The sequence below is a fragment of the Carcharhinus amblyrhynchos genome, chromosome 5 (assembly GCF_965287045.1).
Source record: "Carcharhinus amblyrhynchos chromosome 5, sCarAmb.v2.hapA, whole genome shotgun sequence".
Classification (NCBI taxonomy): domain Eukaryota; kingdom Metazoa; phylum Chordata; class Chondrichthyes; order Carcharhiniformes; family Carcharhinidae; genus Carcharhinus; species Carcharhinus amblyrhynchos.
In genome coordinates, this window is record NC_137328.1 from 95,786,657 (window position 1) to 95,809,638 (window position 22,982).

At 45.2% G+C, this 22,982-nt stretch overlaps 1 protein-coding gene across 1 annotated transcript in view; it reads left to right on the plus strand.

Moving 5' to 3' along the window:
* The window catches only part of map1b (microtubule-associated protein 1B), a 113,750-nt gene that overhangs the window by 83,555 nt on the left and 7,213 nt on the right, over window positions 1–22,982 (plus strand). Inside the window, exons 3-6 of the mRNA XM_080189235.1 lie at window positions 201–283; window positions 3,101–3,241; window positions 4,667–10,592; window positions 19,099–19,337. Coding sequence (XP_080045361.1) covers window positions 201–283; window positions 3,101–3,241; window positions 4,667–10,592; window positions 19,099–19,337 — 6,389 coding nt within the window. The remainder of the gene's footprint in view (window positions 1–200; window positions 284–3,100; window positions 3,242–4,666; window positions 10,593–19,098; window positions 19,338–22,982) is intronic.

The window sequence follows — 22,982 nt, forward strand, 5'->3', positions numbered from 1 at the left end:
TCAGGACCGGTACATCGAGCTGCTGAATGTTTCCAATATTTCCTGCCTTTGTTATGGATTTCCAGCATCTGCAGTCTCTTGCCTTTGTATAAGTGGCGGACAGTGCATGTCTTGGGATCAAATCTTATTTAGGGGATTCATTATTCAGTTCAGAATGAATTCTTTTTTTTAATTGAAGCTTTATTTTTGATGTCCGTTAGGTCAGAAAATCCTTCACCACAGAAGTGATGTTTTGGAAACCGTTGTCCTGATCAATCCTTCCGATGAGGCAGTGAGCACTGAGGTAAGAGAACAGCTCGAGGTGGGCAGCTGGTAAGGAGCACTAGAGAACGTTGTCGTGATTCTAACATTGATTATTCTGTTAGAACCTGCTTCTTGTGAATTTTGTAGGTTGAAAACAGTGGGGGCGATTCTCCGACCTTGCTATGCCTGGCACAGATTGGGCCAATCCCAGAGAATAGCGTGTGGCCTAAAAATCGCCTTCATTTCTGGCACCAAATAGTTTGTAATTTTCCCGTCCCTTTCTAATGACACAAACCGGATCGTGCCCAGTAAGAGCATGAGGCTGATTAGCATATTTAATCTAGCATTTAGATCTGTAGAACCCGTTCGAACCCCAGTGCGCACACTGCTCCAGCCTTCGGACGCAGTGTGAGGATTGCGAGAAGCCCAACTGGTCACCTGGAGTGATAGCCATGCCAGGGGGCTCGCAGAGCATTGAAGCCCCTGTGTGATCACGGGCAATTGGGCAGTGCCCACCAGGCACCTTTGCAGTGCCATTTGGGCACCAATAGTGTGCCAAGGCATGCCAAGAGGGTGGAGCCTGAGTGGAAGCCATGACTGGGGGGGGGGGGTGTGGATTTGCTCTGATGGGGAGGGGCTCATGCAGGAATGGATCATGATATCGGCAATTGAGAGAGTAGCATGAAGGTGGTGATGATTGGGGGAGGGCATGTTGGTGGTCAGGCAGGGAGCCTCGTTGCCCAACTGCGAGTGACCCATGTTGGGGAGGGGGGGGGATCCCGATATCCATGGGGGGGGAGGGAGGTGGACTCCCAGTGCCCTGTAAGATTGGGGCACCCTTGGGAAATGATACCTAAGCACTCGAAAGCTGGGTTCACCAATATGATTAGGGCAGGTCTCCCCTCCCACATCCCCAGTACCAGCACAGAGCTCCCAACTCTCCAAAAAAGGTGACCTTGAGTGTGGGAGGATTACCGTGCGGAGTGTGCCTGAGAGACTGACAAGGATCATTCCATTATTCTCACCGTAATGACACTAGTTTTTTTTTTGGGAAATTTTCTGCCTAGTGTACAATATTGTGCAGATTTTGCCATGGTGGACTTGATATTTCTGGGTTCAAATCACTTTATGAAATTTGTACCATGAGACTAAAAGTCATCAGTTTAACTCTTGCAATGACAGTTTGAGAATTTGAATTCATTTTTTCAGCAATAAATGCAGGCTTGGCATCCCATAAACAAGTTTTAAAAATGACCGGATTTCTGGCAGGCCTCCCAGTACAGTGTGTATTTGGTTGTATGTCCACGTCAGCTTCCCTCAGTATCTTGCCCATTGTAGTGCTCATCTGAGTCCTCTGCAGCAGAACACATGTGCAACCTCACCCTACAGCGAGCTGACATCTGTGGCCCACATCTTACCACATGCAGACCCTGCTCCTAACAACGATGCAAAGTATCTGTACCTGAGCCGGCAGCTACAGATTTACTGACTGTTTCTCCATCGTCTTGTTGCTTTTCCACCCCTTCCACTTGCATAGTATCAAAGAAGGACGTGATGATAGGGTTGTGGGAGGAATATCTGATTACATTGTCTGCAGTTTGTAAATCAGAAGAGAATGAGACATGAGGAGGAGAATTAGATATTAACATACCATCATATTTGATATTCCAGCTGTGACTGGCCACGGCCTCAACAGTGTCCCCTCCAATAATGGTCCCCTCCTGTCCTCCAGCGCTTGGAGGCTGCTGCCTCCAGTTGTGTGCCACCTTGTCCTGCAAGAGAGGAAAATGCATCACTGAATGTAATGCAATGCACTGGGTTCCGATTAAACACTGACATTTTGTGCATGTGTGTATGAGGCTTGTAGCAGTGCTTTACCTGTGAGGAAGAGGCCCATCTATGACTGTTAGGCTGACAGGTAAGTGAAGGGGCTGTTGTGCATTAAGCACCATTAGGCTAGTGGTACAGTTGGTGAGATGTGGCATTTGAAGATATGTTCACTGACCTTGGTCAATCTTGTGATGTCGTTGAACTTTTTAACTGCGCTGCATTCAAGTCCTTGGGCTCGAACATCATGGCCACCCGATCCCTCTACCTGCAGAGAGATTGTCTGGTGGGCCTCTTGACCCATACAGATATAGCACATCTCTCCATCCCTGCATCTGTTCAACCAAAGCCTCAAGTTCAACATTGGGAAACCTTGGCACCCATCCCTTCTCACGTTGTGCCATTATTTTTCATGTCAGAATGACTTCCGGCATCTACTGCAACCACAACGTTCAATGTGGGGACGGCAAATCTGTCAGATTTGCCTGTGCTCCCCTCACCGACCTTCATACACCAGAAGAAGGCATTAGCTAAATCCTAAAGGGAGGTTAACATAGTCATACAGCACAGAAAAGGCCCTACGGCCCATTGAGTCTGCACCGACAATACCTACCGCTTAAAGGGCACTAATCCTATTTTCCTGCACTTGTTCCATATCCTTGAATATTACAATATTTCAAGCGCTCATCCAAATATTTTTTTAAAGGTTTTAAGGTTTCTGGCCTCAACTAATTCCCCAGGCAGTGCATTCCAGATCCCCACCATCCTCTGAATCAAAATGTTTTACTCGGATCCCCTCTGAATCTCCTACTCCTTACCCTAAAACTGTGCCCCCTTGTGATTGACCCCTCAAACAAGGGGGACAGCTGCTCCCTACTCACTCTGTCCACATCACTCATAATCTTAGACACCTCAATCATGTCGCCCCTCACCCCCAGGCATGAGAAACTTCATCTGGGAGTGCAAGTTTGCTAAATATACCCTTGTAGCTATTTACTCCAAATTTCTAAGCCGCAAATTCTTTTCCTAGGTACGCCTCCTGATCACTGACGCTGCTCGACACAAGTTGTTGGTGCTAACTGGACAGTGCTGTGAAAATACAGGGGAACTGATTCTGCAATCCGGTTCATTCTCGTTTCAGAACTTTATTGAAATATTTACAGACCAGGAGGTAAGTCAGCAGACACTTTTTTAACGTTCTGATATTGTCAGCGCTGCTCTGCAGTCAAACATTGCTTTGACCAAATTTGCTTTGGATCTTTGGAGAGCTGTGCCGGAATTCTACCGCCCCACCTGCCACAGAATAGGAGTGGGCAAGCGGCAGACAACGGAAAAGTCTGTTGACGTTGGATATGAATTTCCTGTCTTGCTCGAGCAAGGCTGTAAAATCTCACCCATGGTATCAAACCATTCGGAGGTGAAGGAACTCGAATAGCCCATAACAAGTAGAAATGGATTATCAAATACACCGGTACACCATTTGTAATTGCTTTGAACTGGTGTCTAAGTCAAAAATGATGATGTTAAGCTTACAATGTGCTCTCACTTTCACTATGGTAAGTGGGCAACTTTGTATACACTCAAGAATTTCTTGCTTGCAAGGCAGAAATTTCAAATTGTAAATAAATAATCCCATGGTACTTTTCCTTTAAAGTCATTATAAACATCAAGTGTAAAATTGGTACTAAGATGTTTTGTATTTCATAGTATCATAGAATGTCTACAGTGCAGAAGGAGGCCATTTGGCCCATCACATCTGCACTGACTCTCCAACAGAGCATCTTAACCAGGCCCACCCTCTGCCCTATGCCTGTAACCCACACATTTATCCTGCTAATCTCACTAATGTGAACATCTTTGGACATTAAAGGACAATCTAGCATGGCCAATCGACCTAACCTGCACATCTTTAGAGTGTGGGAAGAAACCAGAGCGCCTGGAGGAAATCCATGCAGAATCAGGGAGAAAGTGAAAACTCCATACAGACAGTCCCCCGAGACTGGAATTGAACCCGGGTCCCTGGTGTTTTGAGGCCAGCCACTGTGCCACAACATGCCCTCCTTATTTAAGTTGAGTCATCTGTTTAAAACTACACAACTGCATTATTTCCCTCCAAAACCTGGAGGTTCTAGGTTACAATAAAGTTAATTATCCTTTATAGTAATCCAATTTCACGCACCTCTGGAGATCTAGTCACCAAGAGATGGCGAGAAAATGACCTTTAAAATACACCCACACGTGGAAATATGAATGGAAAAATGCAGTTCTTAGTTCTTTGTTAGCGAATGGGGATCTACTGAATAGAATTGGGACTAAGAAAAATGAAACTGCCTAAAAAGGAGTTGAGTTCTGTTATCAAACTACACAAAGTTAAAATTAGCAATTCAAAATATTTACACTTATTTTGATAATGGAAAGTACAAATGGAAGGATGTTGCATTGTTTCTTCCTGCTGTGAGTATTCCTAATAAGCAATTATAATTTATTTGGCAGGAACTGAATGTTCTGCAATCTATTTATAAAAGGCAACTTGGTGATAATTGAGGTCTTTCACAACTAATTACTAATGAGGTGTTATCTTTTATTCTGCTGTCAGATTGGAGAGCTACTGAGCACCACACATCCAGCCAACAAAGCCAGCCTCACATTATTCTGCCTTGAGGAAGGTGACTGGAAAAACACAAATCTGGAAAAGCATAACCTGCAGGACTTCATCAATATAAAACTCAACTCGGTCTCCATTCTGCCAGAGATGGAAGGACTTTCGGAATTCACCGAGTATCTCTCCGAGTCGGTTGAGGTGCCGTCATCCTTTGACGTCTTGGAGCCCCCAGCCTCAGGCGGCTTCCTGAAGCTGTCGAAACCCTGCTGCTACATTTTCCCCGGCGGGAGAGGGGACTCGGCACTGTTCGCCGTGAACGGATTTAACATGCTCATAAACGGGGGCTCGGATCGCAAGTCGTGCTTCTGGAAACTGGTGCGACATTTGGACAGGGTCGACTCGATCCTGCTCACCCACAATGGAGCTGACAACCTCCCCGGCGTCAACAGTTTGCTGCAACGTAAGATAGCCGAGCTGGAGGAGGAGCAGTCGCAAGGGTCCACGGCTAACAGTGACTGGCTGAAAAACCTCATCTCGCCAGAACTGGGCGTCGTCTTTCTTAATGTCCCGGAAAATATGACAAACTTGCAGCCTAATTTCAGGGTCAGGAGAAACACTGAGGAGACTTGCCTTACTCTCCAGTACTTAAACAAGTTGTCTATAAAACCAGAACCCCTGTACAGGACTGTAGGAAATGCAATCGATCCAGTAATCCTATTCCAGAAAATGGGTGTGGGGAGACTAGAAATGTACATTTTAAATCCAGTGAAAGGAAGCAAAGAGCTACAGTTTTTCATGCAACATTGGTCTAGCAGTAACAAAGCTAAAACTGGACTGGTGTTACCAAATGGCAAAGATGCAGAAATCTCATTTCCATACTTGACCTCAATATCCTCACTGATTGTGTGGCATCCAGCTAATCCAACTGAGAAAATAGTGCGTGCCCTGTTCCCAGGAAATGCCCCACAGTACAATATCCTGGACGGATTAGAGAAACTCAAAGATTTAGACTTCCTTAAACACCCAGTGGTAACTCAAAAAGAGCTATCAGCTGGCTTGGCTGTGCCAACTGTTAAACAGGCCAAGATGAAGCAACGCAGTGACAGCAAGGAGAGTCTTAAATCTAACTCGAAGCCAGCCGCTGCTAAAGGAGTTAAGAAGGAGGAAACAGCAGAAGCGGTGAAACCTACCGCAGCTACTCAACAAGAGAAAGAAAAACTTCAAAAGGTGGAGAAGAAGGAAAAAGCCACAGTCAAGAAGGAGAAACCCAGAACAGAGTCACAATCAAAGCTCGAAGAAAAAGAAACGAAAGCAAAAGAGGAAGCGGCTAAGCAGGAGCTCGAGGAGAAAGCGCAGAAGGATGACAAGCTGAAATCCGAGAACAAACCAAAACCTGTCAAGGAACGGATTGTGAAGAAAGAGGTGAAAGCAAAGAAGCCGGAGGACAAGAAGAAAGAAGAAAAGGAAGTGAAAAAAGAGAGTGCCAAGCCAGAGGCAAAGGAAGACAAAGCAAAGGTCAAAAAAGAAGAGAAGCCTAAGAAAGAAGAAATAAAGAAAGAAGCCAAGAAAGAGGTTAAAAAAGAAGTGAAGAAAAAAGAAACACCATTGAAAGAGGTGAAAAAGGAAGAAAAGAAAGAAATCAAAAAACCTGACAAGGATGTCAAGAAGGAGGTGAAGAAACCTCTTAAAGAAGCTAAAAAACCAGTGACTGCAACTGAGGCCAAAAAATTACCAACCAAACCCAAAGTGGAAAAGAAGAGTGAACCGATAAAGAAGGAAGACATTGCTACAAGTAAACCGAAAGAAAAAGGGAAGCCAAAACCAGTCAAGAAAGAAACCAAAATGGAGAAAGTTGCTATGGCGGGGGCAGCAGCAGCAACAGCAGCAGCAGTCGTTGCAGTGGCTACAGATGAACTAGAGATCGAACGATCACTAATGTCCTCACCAGAAGATTTAACCAAGGACTTTGAAGAACTTAATGAAGAGGAGAAAAGAGACATTCAAGAACCTATTGTCCCAACAGAAAATTCAATAAATAACGAAATGCAGGAAGCTACACTTGTGAAAAAAAGAGGCTTTATCATCCGAGGGGACTCTTTGGAGACGGATGAATCTCCTGATGAAGGAATAACAACCACTGAAGCAGAAGGCGAGTTTGAACAGTCTCCTCAAGAATACATTGAAACTGGAAATAAGGTTACGTTAGAAAGATTTGAGGATGAAGGCGCTGCTTTTGAAGAATCGTCCGAACCTGGTGACTATGAAGAAAAGGCAGAGACTGAAGACGTTGAAGAGCTAGCGGAAGATCTGGGAGAGAAGATGCCTCCAGGCAAACCTGGACCAGAGCACGTCTTAACTGGGGGAAAGGTTGAGGTCGAAGACATTGAAGCGGAAGAGTTAATTGAAACTGAGGAACCGGCTGAAGAAGAGATTGTAGAAAAAGAAGAAACAGAAGATTCTGAAGTAGGAGATGATCGTAGAGAACGAGAAGACTTTCTTGAAAAGGCTGAAGTGGAAGATGAGGCAGAAGATGAAGAGAATAGAGTCGATCTTAGCGAAGAAGCTGAAGCTGATGAAGAGAAAGATATAGGCGAGATTAAAACAACTGAGATGCATAAAGTAAACATTCCGTTCCCTGGTGCAACTTTGGATAAACTCCCTGCACTTCATTCTTCAATGATTGATCAAACGCTGTCTATTCGTAATGAGACAATACCCACTGATTTTGAAAGTGAAATAACTGTTTCTGATGAAGAAACCCACGAAGAGCCGCCAGAGGAATTTACAGCAACATCAGGTTTCACTCAGTCCACAATTGAAATTTCGAGTGAACCAACCCCGATGGATGAGATGTCCACACCTAGAGATGTCATGAGTGACGAAACCAATAATGAAGAGACTGAGTCTCCTACTCAGGAGTTTGTCAGCATGACAAAGTTGGAAACTACAGTTATCTCTCAGGGTCGTGAGGGAGCCAAGCTTTCTCCTGTCCCTGACACTTACAATGGACTCTCGTTAGAAACTTCAAAAACTGAAGTGACACAAGGTGATGATTATCCAGCATCAGCTTCAACAATATCTCCCTCATCTTCTCTGGAAGAAGACAAATGCTTCAAGAGCCCATCCAGAGGCATTCCTAAACGTGATGAATTTGATAAGCAAGAGGAACTAGACACTGAAAAGCATGAGGATCAAATAAAAGATCTGGAAGCCAAATTAAGCCCTGCGAGGAGTCCAGCAGGGTCATCACCACAGTCCAGGACACCCCTGAGTGACAATAATGTCAACTTTGATTTAACTTCATCGGACATCAAGGCCTCCACAGATCTCACAACCTCTGACCAAGAAATTCCGGATGATCATTGTGCTAGTCCCGAAGAAAAGACCCTGGAGATGGCATCTCCCACACACTCTGGGTCTCCCAGTGCTGGTCACACCCCATTTTATCAGTCTCCAGTAGATGAGAAAGACAGTAAAGTTGCAAGTGAATTGACAGGAAAACTCCCAACCCCAATCATTATTGAGACGGATGATATGAAAGCCGACGAGACCAGTCCAAGATATAGCCCCATGGATGAGCCTGTACCTGATTCCGAATCGCCCGTAGAAAAGGTTTTGTCTCCGCTACGAAGTCCACCCATGTTGGGTTCCAGTTCACCTGTTGATAGCTCTCCAAATGACGGGGAAGAATTCCCTGTGCAATTCCTTGAAGGTGCAATGGAACTCTCGAGTGATAAGCTTAAACTACTTTCTTCGCCCCATCTTTATCCATTTAATGATTTCTCATCCAGCCCTGCAGCACCTGAGAAAGAGAGTGCTGTCGACTTTGAGTTGTTGACTCCCAAAGATAGTTTTAGCCAGGAACCTAAAGTGGAAGAAAGTGCTGCTCCGACCTTCCCATCACTTGGTCCCTTTGACGCTCCTAAAACAGCAGCCGAACTGTCCCCGACCCTGGTCGATCTCAGTCAGATCGGGTCGGTAAAAGAAGACAGCAAAATGTCTATTTCTGAAGGAACCACGTCAGACAAATCAGCTACTCCTGTCGATGAGGTGGTTGCGGAAGACACTTATTCCCACATAGAAGGAGTCGCATCAGCTTCAACAGCGTCTCTTGCCACAAGCTCTTTCCCAGAACCGACCGCAGATGATGTTTCTCCCTCACTGCATGCAGAAGTTGGGTCTCCTCATTCAACCGAAGTAGATGAATCCCTTTCAGTATCTGTTGTCCAAACGCCTACAACTTTCCAAGAAGCGGAAGTTTCACCTTCCAGAGAGGATTGCCCAAGGCCGATGTCCATCTCTCCTCCCGAGGTGTCTCCGAAAACTGCCAAATCCAGAACTCCCGTACAGGAGGTTAAGTCACCTGAACATTCGACAATGTCTGTGGAATTCAGTCAGGAGTCACCGGAACAGTCTTTGGCTTTGGATTTCAGTAGACAATCTCCTGAACAACCTGCGTTTAATGCCAGCTTCCAGCACATATCTGAAAATGGACCCACTGAAGTAGATTATAGCCCCTCAGATATGCAAGAGCCTGGGTTTACCCAGCATGCTTTGCCTACGCTTGACAGATCATTCTATGGTCAAGAAAGAGATCATTTGCAATTTGGTTCGACCCCACCTACAGAAGCTTCTCCATCAACTTCATCTGCTCGTACACCACAGACAGGTTCTCCACTGCAAGAGGAATATGGTGTACTGTCTGGAAAACCAGTTACTTCTGGAATGCCATTACTTACAGAGAGGGTATCGTCTGCCCGTTCACCAGAGCAAAGTTCTCCACTGCAGGACCAGGAGGAACTACAGATGTTTGATCTTGCTCAGCCTCTTTCCCTTGCAAAGGAAGTGTCCCATCTGCACACACCTGATTCACCAAGCTCAGGCCTGCTGCAGGAGAAGACTCCAGTGGTCTCATCCATCATGTCTCCTTCAGAGCAAGTGGCCGCTGTGTACGCATCACACTCGTTCCAAGAGCCCGCCCTCTCTCGTAGCAAAATTTCGGTCACAGAGTCAGACGTGGAAGAAATGGACACATTCGGCAGCAAACAAGACAAAGCCAAAGATGCACGTGAGCTTGGAGATGGACATTTTGCATCCGGAACAGCGCGATCAACAGAGGTTCAACATGCCGCAGATACATGTTTTAGAACTCCGACTGCATTCAGGCTCAATATGGCCGACCTTTCCCCTTCATTCATCAATCCAAGCCCATTAGAATTTTTTGAGCAGGATGACGATCCTGAAGATCTCGAAAGGCCACTGACACAAGGTGGAGGAGCGCAGCCCCCATCCGGTGGGAAGCAGCAGGCCCGACAATGTGACGATACTCCGGGGACATCAGTCAGCGACTCAGCTCCGTCGCAGACTGATTCCGATTTTCCCCCCGGGACAGAGGAATGCCCTTCGATCACTGCAGATGCTGCCTTAGACTCTGAGGATGAGTCAGAAACTCTTCCCACGGACAGAACACTTGTACACAGGCAAATGGACCCACCACCTGTTTCGTTAAAGGACCCTAGTCCTCCACCACCACATCCAGATGTTTGCATGGTAGATCCTGAGGCGCTGCCGACTGACCAGAGCTTGGCAAAGGCAGACAAGCCATTGAAGAAAGAGGTTAAAGAGAGAACAAAGACCAAAAAACAGACCACAAAGACAAAGTCTTCCTCCCCTTCCAGAAAAACTGACAGCAAAGTAAAGCATTCCAGTGCCCCTTCCAGAACCAATGCACTAGCATCTGCTAAGGAAACAGCTGATAAAACTGCAAAGACAGCCTCTCCTAAAAAGAAGGATTCCGTAGAGAAAGGAGCCAAAGCTAACACTAATCCAGAAGTAAAGGGCGCTCGAGGCGATGACAAAGAAGCAAAAAATGCTACTAACACCACAAATTCCAAATCTACACATACTACTAAAAATCCAGGTAAAATACTTAGACATTGTATAGTGAGCGAATGTACTAAATAATTCAATTTGGAGCCAGAATATCACATTTTAAGTGTTCAACCGTTCTTGAAAATGAGTACATTTATTTTCCTGGAATTTTCTCTTCCTTTTAATAATCATTGGTGGAGAGTTAGGAGGCAGTAATACTATCTTTCAAGGTTTTCTGTTGATCATCCACCATAGCTATAGCAGACAATCGGGAGAACTGTAGAAATCCCTCACCTTAAACTACACGGAACCTCTTCCACCTTGTATCATTGTCTCAATTTTGTATAAGTTAGTGTTTAAGGAGAAGCTGGAACGCACTAACTGAGTACTTGTTCACTCATGGTGCTCTTTATCATTTGATTTTGCCACACTTTTGCTCTAGCATTCCTCAGGAATAAAACTATTGACCTGGAGCTTCGTACTCTTATTTTGAAAACTACTCTGCGAGTTTCACCAATGAAAGTAACAGGTTATCATCACAGAATTAGATGAATTTCCTGCTTCTTGTTTTGCTTACCTTACTCATTAGGTAAGAAGGATCTGAGGAAGAGTCATATAGACTCAGAATGTTAACTGTTTTTCTCTCTCAAGTGCTGCCAGACCTGCTGAGTTTTTCCAACATTTCCTGTTTTTATTATTCATTTGGCTGTAGGAGTTCAGGAATACCGGGAGCATTAGTGGAATGAATCCTCTCCAAGGTTAACCTGTACACCTCTTGGTGTCCATTATTGAACCAGGCTGGCAAATCGATTGTCAACAGTGCTTGGAATACTGAAAACTTGCCTGGTCATGTATCAGCTGATCAAATAGGAGCAGAGGACTCAGGAGCAGAAGTAGGCTATTTGGCCTTTGAGTCTGCTCCACCATTCAGTAACATTTTGGCTGAGCTGGTCGTGATTTTTCACATGATCCTTGACTGCCATGTCTTATCAAAAATCAGGAGACCAAAACTGTACACAGTGCTCCAGATATGGGGCGGGACTTTCCTGTCATGGTCACCCCAAGAGTGGAAAATCCTGCCCGAGGTCAATGGACCTTTGCATGGTCCAGTCCCCGCTCGCTACAATTCCTGTGATAGGCGGGACGGAAGTGTTCCACTGCCTGTGGCCTCACCTAGTCCCTGTACAGCTGCAGTAAACTTATTCAGATTTATATTCCATTCCCCTTGCAATAAACACCAACAGTTCATTTACCTTCGTAATCACTTGCTGTTCCTGAATGCTAACTTTGTGATACATGTACCAGGACACCAAGATCCCCCTCTCCTGCAGAGTTTTTAATCTCCATTTTAAAAAACTATTCTGATTTTCTATTCTTTCTGCCATTGTTACCAGGTTCACACTGTTCCCACATTTATACTCCATCTGCTATTGTTTTGCCCACTCATGTAGCTGATCAATAACCTTCTGTAGGTTTTTTTTCCTTCTCTTGACAACTTACTTTCTTATCTATCTTGGTGTCACCAGCAAATTCATCTGCCGTACTTTTGGTTTCTTCATCCAGTTCATAGATACAGATTGTAAATACTTGAGGCCCCAGTACTGATCGCTGTGGCACTCTAGTTACAGGTTGCCAACCTTAAAAAGACCCATTTATCCTTTCTCTCCTAGAGGTTACTGCAGAAGGTCAGAGGACATGGAGTTGGGGGTAGGGTGTTAGCGTGGATAGAGGATTGGTTGTCAAATAGGAGGCAGAGAGTGGGGGTCAATGGGTGCTATTCGGATTGGCGGTTGGTGACTAGTGGGGTGCCCCAGGGGTCGGTGCTGGGGCCTCAGCTATTTACCATTTATATAGATGATCTGGAGGAGGGAACCGAGTGTAGGGTGTCGAAATTTGCTGATGATACCAAGATTGGGGGAAAGGCAAATTGTGTGGAGGGTGTGGAGAGTCTGCAGAAGGATCTAGATAGGCTGGGCGAATGGGCCAGGAAATGGCAAATGGAATTTAATGTTGGCAAGTGTGAGGTGGTCCACTTTGGTAGGAAGAATGGTAGGAAGGACTATTACTTACGTGGCGAAAAACTGCAGCAGGCGACGGTGCAGAGGGACCTCGGGGTCCTTGTGCATGAGTCGCAAAAACCCAGCCTGCAGGTGCAGCAGGTGGTCAGGAAGGCGAATGGGATGCTGGCCTTCATAGCGAGGGGGATTGAATATAAAAGTAGGGAGGTCTTGCTGCAGCTGTATAGGGCATTGGTGAGGCCGCAGCTGGAGTACTGTGTGCAGTTTTGGGCGCCGCACCTGCGCAAGGATATTTTGGCCTTGGAGGGAGTGCAGAGGAGGTTTACTAGGCTGATACCGGAGTTGAGGGGGTTGAGCTATGAGGAGAGGCTGAATAAACTAGGCTTGTACTCGTTAGAGTTTAGAAGAATGAGGGGAGATCTCATTGAGACGTATAAGATGATGAATGGGATGGATAGGATAGAGGTGGAAAGACTCTTCCCGCTCAAAAAAGACAGTAGGACTAGGGGGCACAGCCTCAAGATAAAGGGGGGGCGGTTCAGAACGGAGTTGAGGAGGAACTTCTTCACTCAAAGGGTGGTGAATCTCTGGAATTCTCTGCCCGTTGAAGTGGTGGAGGCTGCCTCGCTAAATATTTTTAAGAAGCGGGTTGATGGGTTTTTGATAAGAGAGGGGATTAAGGGTTATGGGGAGAGGGCGGGAAAGTGGAACTGAGCCACGACAGATCAGCCATGATCTTATTGAATGGCGGGGCAGGCTCGAAGGGCCAGATGGCCTACTCCTGCTCCTATTTCTTATGTTCTTATGTTCTTATGTTCTAATCAATCCTTTAGCTATGCAAATATATTTAAAAAAGGGGAAAGCCACCCTAGTCCCAGATGACTATAGGCTGCTTCCTGCCTTGAGGGGGAGAGGTGACTGATGGTGATTTAACCTGAGGATCAGCAAGGGGCAAGATTGAGAAAGCAGGGACTCCATAGATAAACTCAGCCAGTATGGGAATTGAATCGACACTGTTATTGAATCCAGCTGTCCAGCCAACTGAGATAACCCCCCCCTTTGTTTATTTATTAGTGTTACAAGTAGGCTTACATTAACAATGCAATGAAGTAACTGTGAAAATCGCCTAGATGCCACACTCTGGCACCTGTTCAGGTACACTGAGGGAGAATTTAGCATGGTCAGTGCGCACCTATCCAGCAGGCCTTTTGGACTGTGGATGAATCCACGCAGACATAGGCAGAAAATGCAGACTCCACACAGTGACCCAAGCCGGGAATCGAACTCGGGTTCCTGGCACTGTGAGGTAGGAATGCTAACCACTATGCCACCGCGCTGTCCACAACCCATGTACCGTGTGGTTTATCTTGTGTAGTAATCTATGATGGGGCACCTTATCAAAAATATTAGACCTAAAAGCAAACAAGTCCCCAGGACTAGATGGCTTGCATCCTAAGGTCTCAAAAGAGATGGCTGCAAAGATAATTTGTTATAATTTCCCAGAATTCACAGATCCTGGAAGGATCTCTGCAGATTTGAAGAATAGCTAATGTAACATAACAGAACCAGCATAGCTTTCTGAAAGGGAAATCATGTTGAACTAAATTAGAGTTTCTGAGGAAGTGACAGCAAGCTGGATAAAGTGGAACCTGTAAATGTAGTATACTTGGATTTCCCTTTCAGAAATCTATGCTGGCTCTGCTTGATCACATTATGGTTTTTTAAGTAGCCTGCTATAATTTCCTTAATAATAGATTCAACATACTTAAGAAAGGAGAGAGACAGAATGTGGGAAACTGTTGGCCAAATAACCTAACATCTTCACAGGGAAATTGCTAGAATCTATTATAGTTTATAATTTAGTCCCTAACTGTTCATAATCCCTAGACACAACCTCTTTCTTACTCTAGTGCCATAGAATTCCCTGGGTAGTCTTCCCACTGTGCTACTAAATGCCCCAACATGTCCTCAATTTAGGGTCTTATCTACCCTCACCCCAATTATTGATCACTTAAATGGCTGAGGGGTTGCATAGATTGGCGGAGGTGTATTCCTGTGGACATTCGGGTGGCAGGAAACTGGAGAATTCCTGCTCTATGGGGTTCAGTCACAATGGATAACCTCAGAATGGAAACATCACACAGACACCATCCCTTGATGTACTTTGACAGTTGCTCTATCACCAGAATTAATGTCCAACAATGTCCTTTCCTGGTTAGGTATGCCATAGAATCGTTAATAGACATAAATTACTCAACATGTACAGAAAATGAAACCCATGCAGTAAAGTGTAATTTTCAAAGTCTTTAGCCGCCTCTGCTGTTAATTGTGACTAAACTAAATGTAAGTGGGTGCTTGGCATAGCAGGTCTTAAGTGACAGAGCAGTCGCCAGCAAAATAATTGAATCATGTGATGTTGTCAGTGCCTGGGAAAGATCCTGTGATATTAAACCTGGGAACACTGGTGGCTTTCCCTGCAGTAGAAATGGAAAATCCCTGCTCTGTTCAACCTCATTTATCAAACTTCGCGACTGTTCAAGCTGTTGTGCTAGATTTAATGTCTGGGGAGTTTATTGTCCCAAGACCTTAGCTCATCTGCTGTCTGAATTCCCGGGTTGTTCTCTTGCTCCAACCCCCAGGTGCACTAAAGAGTAACTCAGCAATGGCTGCTGCATTCACTGTGAGCTGAATGTTCCTCTGTACCATTCACTTCTAATGCTGTGGAGCCATTGAAATGTAGCATCATAAAAACCCTACAGTGCAGAAGGAGGCCAGTCGACCCATGGAGTCTGCATCAACTCTCTGACAGAATACCTTACCCAGGTCCACCCCACCCTATCTCCACAGCCCTACATATTTACCCTGCTTATCCCTTTAACCTACACACAAGGAGACAATTTAGCATGGCCAATCCACCCAACCTGAACATCTTTGGAGTGTGAGAGGAAACCGGAGCACCTGGAGGAAGTCCACACAAAAGCAGGGAGAATGTGCAGACTCCACATGGTGGCCCAGAGCCGGAATTGAACCAGGGTCCCTGGTGCTGTGAGGTGGCAGTGCTAACCACTGTGCCACCATGCCACCCCATTCCCTGTGTAACTCCATTCTGAATTTGGAATTCAACACATTTTTCTCTCACCTTCCCTTCTGCTCTGGTTCTGGCTGCAAAATTCTGACCAAAGTGTTGTTGATTTACTTCCAATAATTGGTCTTAATAAGCAAAATGTACTTTCCATATTGGTATTTTCTGTTAACCTATATCAGAATGGGAGGAGGAGGATATATGGCAGGATCTTTTGTCCTGCCGCTATCAACGGGATGTCCCATTGATTCTCCTCCACTCTGTCGGGAAACACATATTGGTGGTGCACTGGGTCCCACTGATGTGAAGAAACACAAGATCGTGCCCATAGTTTCTAATGTTTCTCTATCTTTACCACATTCTTCCTGTCTTACAGCTTTGTTTGAATTTGGGAAGTCTTTAATTAAAATGAATTCGCTGAGAAATAAATGGTCTTAAACACTCATTCACCACCGTTTCTCTTAGCTGCAAAGCTCCTTTGTAGTTGTGTGATTTTAAATTGAAATATATCTGGACATATACTTTCCACAGTTCAAAGTGACTGTCATCCCAAAGTTAATTTTTGAAATAAACATAAAGCAAAATAGTGTGGCAAACAAAAAGATGATCAGTAAGTTAGTCTGGGATGAAAAGTAAAAAGTTTATTTATTAGTCACAAGTGAGGCTTACATTAACATTGCAATGAAGTTACTGTGAAATTCCCTTAGTCACCACATTCCAGTGCCTCTTCGGGTCAATGCGTCTAACTAGCACATCTTCGGACTGTGGGAGGAAACCAGAGCACCCAGACGAAACCCACGTAGACACAGGGAGAACATGCAAGCTGCATACAGACAGTGATCCAAGCCAGGAATTGAACCCAGGTCCCTTGCACTGTGAGGCAGCAGTGCTAACCACTGTGCCACCGTGCCACATGAGGATGCAAAAAGACCTATACAGCATCATGTTGATTTTTTTTATCCTGCCCGCTACGGGAAATGGAGCAGGCGAGTTGGGGACCATATAAACATCTGTTGACCTCGAGCGGGATTTTACAATTTGGTATGAGTGGGACAGTAAAATCCCCACCCATTGGGTCAAATTTGCCTGAAAAGATACTGAAATCTGAATTACACTTAATGCCCCAATCGGCCAGCAATTTAGAGTGAGGAAAAGATACCCCATGAGTTGCAAATCGCTACAAATCCCAGGCCAACTTGCACTGCTCTGTTGTTTCTTCAAGGAAACAGCATCTTTCATTAACGTCCCAATGAGTTTCATGAATAGCTATCCATTAAACTTGCCACAGAAAGTTAAATCTAGTAATTATGAGTATAAGTACCCTTTTATTGATGTGATAATGAAGAATGAAAGTCATTCAACTTCTCCCCAGAAAATGAGCAGTAATAACCGCGGACTCTCAATCTTTCAGGTTGTGAATTGTTTTGTGAGATTTTACAATTGTAAAATTTAAATTTAAACCATTTTCTTAGTTGATCGTTACTCTTTTTTTCTCTGTCTTAACTAAGTTGTTCTTTCCCTTTTTTTTATTTCTCTTTCTATGCCTGATTTGACATTGAATTCATCCACTTTAGATCTTCCTCCTCCTCAGTCTTTCCAGTTTTTATTTCTCAATCCTTAAATCTTACTGCTTAAGGAGGTGCACTATTTGTCCCACTGTTCACCAAAGTCCCTGTTGCCCTCACAATTCCAGCAACTTTGGCAGTAAAATAAAAACCTGTATGTGCACCAACAGGCTTGTATTTGTCAAATTAATCTCAAAGTTACGCAGCAAAGGCTTTAAGTAAACCCACATGTTGTAATGTGTTTCAGGCAATAATTAATGAAGAGGTGTTTGATGGTTTAGTGATTCATACGTGAATTGTTATGATCTATCTGTATTTTATAACTGAGCACAGAGAATGTCGACACTTTTAGTCTGGAACAATCATCATATTTACCAACCCTGCATTTATGGGAACATTTGCAGAGAAGGATTGATTTAGTTCAAACCAAAGTCAGCTGTTCAAAAAACGTCCAATGTCTATTAAAATCCATGACAAATAATGAACTTTGTCCGTCATTGGGCAAGGGGACCATCTAACTGGGAATTCAACCATAAAACCAGGTTAATTGCCAGTTGCTGCTGACTTCACTGACCTCAGCCAAGATAACAGCTCACCAAACCCTTGGCTTCAAAGGAGAGCAAAAAGAAAAATCAACCAGAGTTTCCACTCCTAATAGAACTTTGTGCTTCCTAATGGAAAGCATATAGGGTGGAAGCTTTGGGTGGTCTCACACAAAGAACAAAGAAATTTTCAGCACAGGTCCTTCGGCCCTCTAAGCCTGCACCGATCATGCTGCCTGACTGAACTAAAACCCCCTACCCTTCCAGGGACCATATTCCTCGAGTCCCATCCTATTCCTGTATTTGTCAAGATGCCCCTTAAAAGCCAGTATTGTATCTGCTTCCACTACCTCCTATGGAAGTGAGTTCCAGGCACCCACCACTCTCTGTGCAAAAAAAACGTGCCTTGTATGTTTCCTTCAAACCTTGCCCCTCGCACCTTAAACCTGTGCCCCCTCGTAATTGACTCTTCCACCCTGGGAAAAAGCTTCTGCCTATCCACTCTATCCATGCCCCTCATAACCTTGTAGACTTCTATCAGGAACCTCCATCGTTCCAGTAAGAACAAACCAAGTTTCTCCAACCTCTCCTTTTAGCTAATGCCCTCCATGCCAGGCAACATCCTGGTAAATCAGTTCTGTACTCTCATATCCAGTAGAATTGAATATGAGGCTGAGCATATACCAGATGGTGATGCAACACTATCTGAGACAAAGCATTACACCATTGAATGTAGACTTTGGGTCAGGACAATGGTTTAAGCCTCTGGTGGTTGAATAGTCTATCAATATGCACAGTCTAGGCCTGAAAAATCACTTGACCAATGTACTGGTGGACTAGCAGTACTGAGGATATATAAACCCAATACAGAACCGTAGAACACCACAGAACAGAAATAGGCCTTTTGGCCCTTCTTGTCTGTGCCGAACCATTTTTCTGCCTAGTCCCACTAACCTGCACCTGGACCATATCCCTCCACACCCCTCTCATTCGTGTACCTGTCCAAGATTTCCTTAAATGTTAAAAGTGAGCCCACATTTACCACTTTATCCAGCAGCTCGTTCCACACTCCCACCACTCTCTGTGTGAAGAAGCCCCCCCAGTATTCCCTTTAAACTTGTCCCCCTTCACCCTTAACCCATGTCCTCTAGTTTTTTTTCTCCCCTAGCCTCAGTGGAAAAAAAGTATGAATTAGTGCCCCCAGGAACAACATGGAGAAATTGAGGTGATTTAATATTGTCACTAAATGAGTGTATCTAGAACAAAATTCTGCAATTCACTTTCTCTTTGTAGGAATTGATTTTTACAAATGCCATTCTGGTGAAATGTTGATTCCTTTCTGTTTAAGCTTCCAGTGGCAGTAAGGCAGCAGGCATGCCATCGGTGCCCCCAGGACCTCCCGTGTACCTCGACCTGGTGTACATCCCAAATCACTGCAGTGCCAAGACGGTGGATGCAGAGTTTTTCAAACGCGTGAGATCTTCCTACTATGTAGTGAGTGGAAATGACCATGCAGCTGAGGAGCCAAGCAGGGCTGTGTTGGATGCTCTCCTCGAGGGCAAGTCTCAATGGGGTAGTAACATGCCGGTAAGCTTACTAACCCCTTCCTTAGTGTTTCTTTTTTTAAGTGTTCTTTCTCTTCTACTGTTTTTACCATGTTCCAAAAAGGATAACAAATTATTCAAAAAATTGAATAATATAATGTTTTAAATTTAAAGTTTGATTGTTCTATTTTCCCATTAGTGTTACTGCTGAGAAATTGAATACAGATTTATAATCAGTCCTGACAGGCACCTCCAGCAGTACTATGTCAATGATCTTCACTGCGATGCTGTTATTAATCCTCCTCTCCTACCTTCCTGCAGTTTAATGGCTGAATTGCTGCAGCTTGATCTTTTGCAAACCTTTCAATGAAGCAATAACATCTTGTTCCTTTCAATTCTTCCACTTTACTACCCTCTTCATCTCCTGTTATTTGATAGTGTCACTGTGTTCTCAGATGGAATTCCTGATTTCATTGCTAAAATTATTTTACAAAATCTTGGCTCCCGTTTTGACTTGGTAACTGGATTTTACGCCCTCCAACTGGCAGCTTTGGCCGGCAAATAAAATCAGCAGGTGGTCTTCCCACTGACTAGAAGATATAAATAGAAGAAAGAAGTAAAATAAGTAGTGGATCTGAATTACATACCAGAAATAGAGGGTACCCTAGGGCTAAGATGAGCTGAAAACTTAATGGAATTAATATTAACAGATAAAAAGTATTATAGGAACTCAAGGGGATTACTTACACTTTGGGTGAAATTTTCCAGTCCCTCTAGTAGGAGGTTTGATAGCGGAAAGGCTTCAGAAATCTGAAGCACAAAAGGACTTGGGAGTTCTGGTTCAGGACTCTCTAAAGGTTAACATGCCGGTTCAGTTAGCAGTTAGGAAGGCAAATTCAATGTTAGCGGTCATTTTGAGAGGACTAGCACACAAAAGCAGGGATGTACTGCTGAGGCTTTATAAAACTCTGGTCAGATACAGGAGAGGAAAGGGGATCAGAGGGAGGGGTTTGTAATGTCAATTGAAGAGTCCCTGGGGGGATGCTAGTGAGGAAATCAGTGATAGGAAGAATTGGTGAGGGTTAAAGGGGGCAGTGGGAGCTAGTAGGGTGCAGGGTGAGGGTTTAGTAATGGCTGGTGAAGTGGGCGTTGAACGTTTTTGAAGGGAGTGCAGAAGCAGATGCGGATTCGGGGTCAGCATAATGTGGGGGCAGGTCTCCAGTCAAGAGGGTGTCCTTCTTGGGAAGGTTGGGGACAAGGTCCACCGCATGGGATGGAGGCTGATGGGGGAAGGTTGAAACGTAACCTCCTTAAAATGCAGGTGGATTATATTTACTTAAGTTTCACAATCATAGTGCACCCATGCAACCACATCTGAAACAACAACGTCCTAACCTTGCTTCAAGACTACGCATTCTACCTGTTGTCCTGACATCCGCAGCAGGGATGGAGGCAGCCCGCTGTCCCGTTGATTCTGATGCTTTAGCAGTTGTTCTCTGGGGGTTCCAGCTTACTTTGGCTGTCCTGCTGTGTGGCTGCCTCGGCAGTGCCAGAGGGCAAGGTTGAAGAGTTCACAGGCAAGTGGGTATCGAAAGTGCCACTCTCTCAGTCCTGAGTGGTAATCCCAGGGCTGTCCAACAGATACTCCTCCCATTGAGTGTCCAAGGGTCCCTGCCTGACTCCTTGAGGAGAAGGGCACTTGGAGGGAGATTGGGGTGTCCCATTCCTTTCTCTCCCATTCACAACAAAAGCTCAGGCATGGCGACAGTGATGGAGTGCAGGTCTGCGCACATCTCCAGCAGAAAGGCCTGTCCCCCTGGAGATCTCAATGCATACACCTGTCAGCACCACTTCATTAGGGAGCAGGTGGATGGACCTCTCCACCTCAAGTGCCACTTTGTTGAGGGCCCTCCACACCTCTGCCTGATGTTGCTCCACCTCTTGCAGCTTCCCCAGCATCTCATGGACGTCACACCCCAGAGACTCACACCTGACTTGGACATTTTAGATGCCTCTCCCCCAACAATCCTCCTAGTGCTGGTGAACTTACCTGACTCTGCCTTCTCCTGCTGCAGACATGTGTCTGTGCAGTGACCACCGGAATGTGAGACCTCACCTGAACTACATCTATGCCCACCGCGCTGTGTGTTCCTGCACTGATGGAGGGTGCAGGCTACTGCTATGATGCCTCGCCTGGTGCTTTTCCTTCCTCCTCCCCAATGTCCTCGGTCCTCTCTGGAGAAAGGGTCTCCTCTTGTTCTCTTGCACTCTTCCTGCTGGCACTTGTAAGTGAGAGGAGACAGCGAGTGACTCCCTGAACTGTCTCTGATGTGGAGCAATACTGGACCCTTAGGTTTCTTTCTGTGTGACATGCGTGGATCCTAACTGGATGGAAGCTGCCCTTTGACCTTTCAACCGCTGCAGGCGATTGGTCCCACCACAGCCAACTGGCTCCTTGAATTCGGTTAGGGTCCTGAGGTCAGGTCAGGCTCCTCCCATCTGCTTTCACTCCCTCCTGTTATGCCTTAACTTTTCCCACACTGAAGATGGGCTTGGGAGTGATTGGATTTCAAGTCTCTTTCTCATTCTCCCTGGTGATACTGCTTCCTGTGTAGGGAAAGTGGCTGATATCCTGGATGTTCTGTTGCACATTGTTGATTGAAGGGCCTTGTTCTTCTCACAGTTGGATATATAGCCTTTGCCACCGTTTCTTGCACTGAGATATTCGAAAGATTTCAAGGAAGCTGCTTTGATGACTTCATAGAATCTCTAACAGTGCAGAAAGAGGCCATTTGGCCCATCAAGCCTGCACCATCCCACCAAGGCCCTATCCCCCTAATCCCATATATTTACCCTGCTAATCCCCCCATCACTCAGGGGTAATTTAGCATGGCCAATCAACTTAACCTGCACATATTTGGACTGTGGGAGGAAACCGGAGGAAACTCACGCAGACATGGGGAGAATGTCTGTGTGAAGTTTGCACAGTCACCCAAGGCTGGAATTGAACCTGAGACCTTGGAGCTGTGAGGCAGCAGTGTTAACCACTGTATCTCCCGTGCTGCCCTCATATGCAATGTGGCTTATTTTTTAAATAGCTTGCGTACGATGCTGCCAGCTTTCCATGACATCACTTCCCCAACGTCTCTTGGAATCTGACCAGTCGGAGTTGGCATCCTGAGGTGGATCAGTTCTTTGCTGATTCCTCTTCTCTGCCTGATGTTGATTTCTTCACCGTCTTTATTTTCTCTTTTGAAGATTTGCAACTGTTCCTCAATGTTGCCCAACTTCATCAGTATTGTAAATGTGTAGGATTCAATATTGGTGATCTCAACGCTAAGTTCAATGGCAAACGGACGGTTTGATTGGGCCTGTAGCTCTGCAAGTGTGTGGAACAGAAATGGGCAGCAACTGCTGACCTGCTGCAACAGCAATGGGCTCAGCATTGGAAGCACCTTCTTCAAACACAAGGTCATCCACAGAAAGACGAGGGCTGGAATTCTCCAGCCGTTCACACCAGCTGGCAGCGCACCCATACCCGCAGGTTTTGCACTGGCATGACGTGACATCAATGGGAATTCCCACTGACAGCACTGGGACCAAAGAATCCCGACGCTAGCAAACAATGCACCACCCCCCTGCTGGGAGGCCGGAGAATTTCACTCGAGGACTCCAGATGCTAACATCC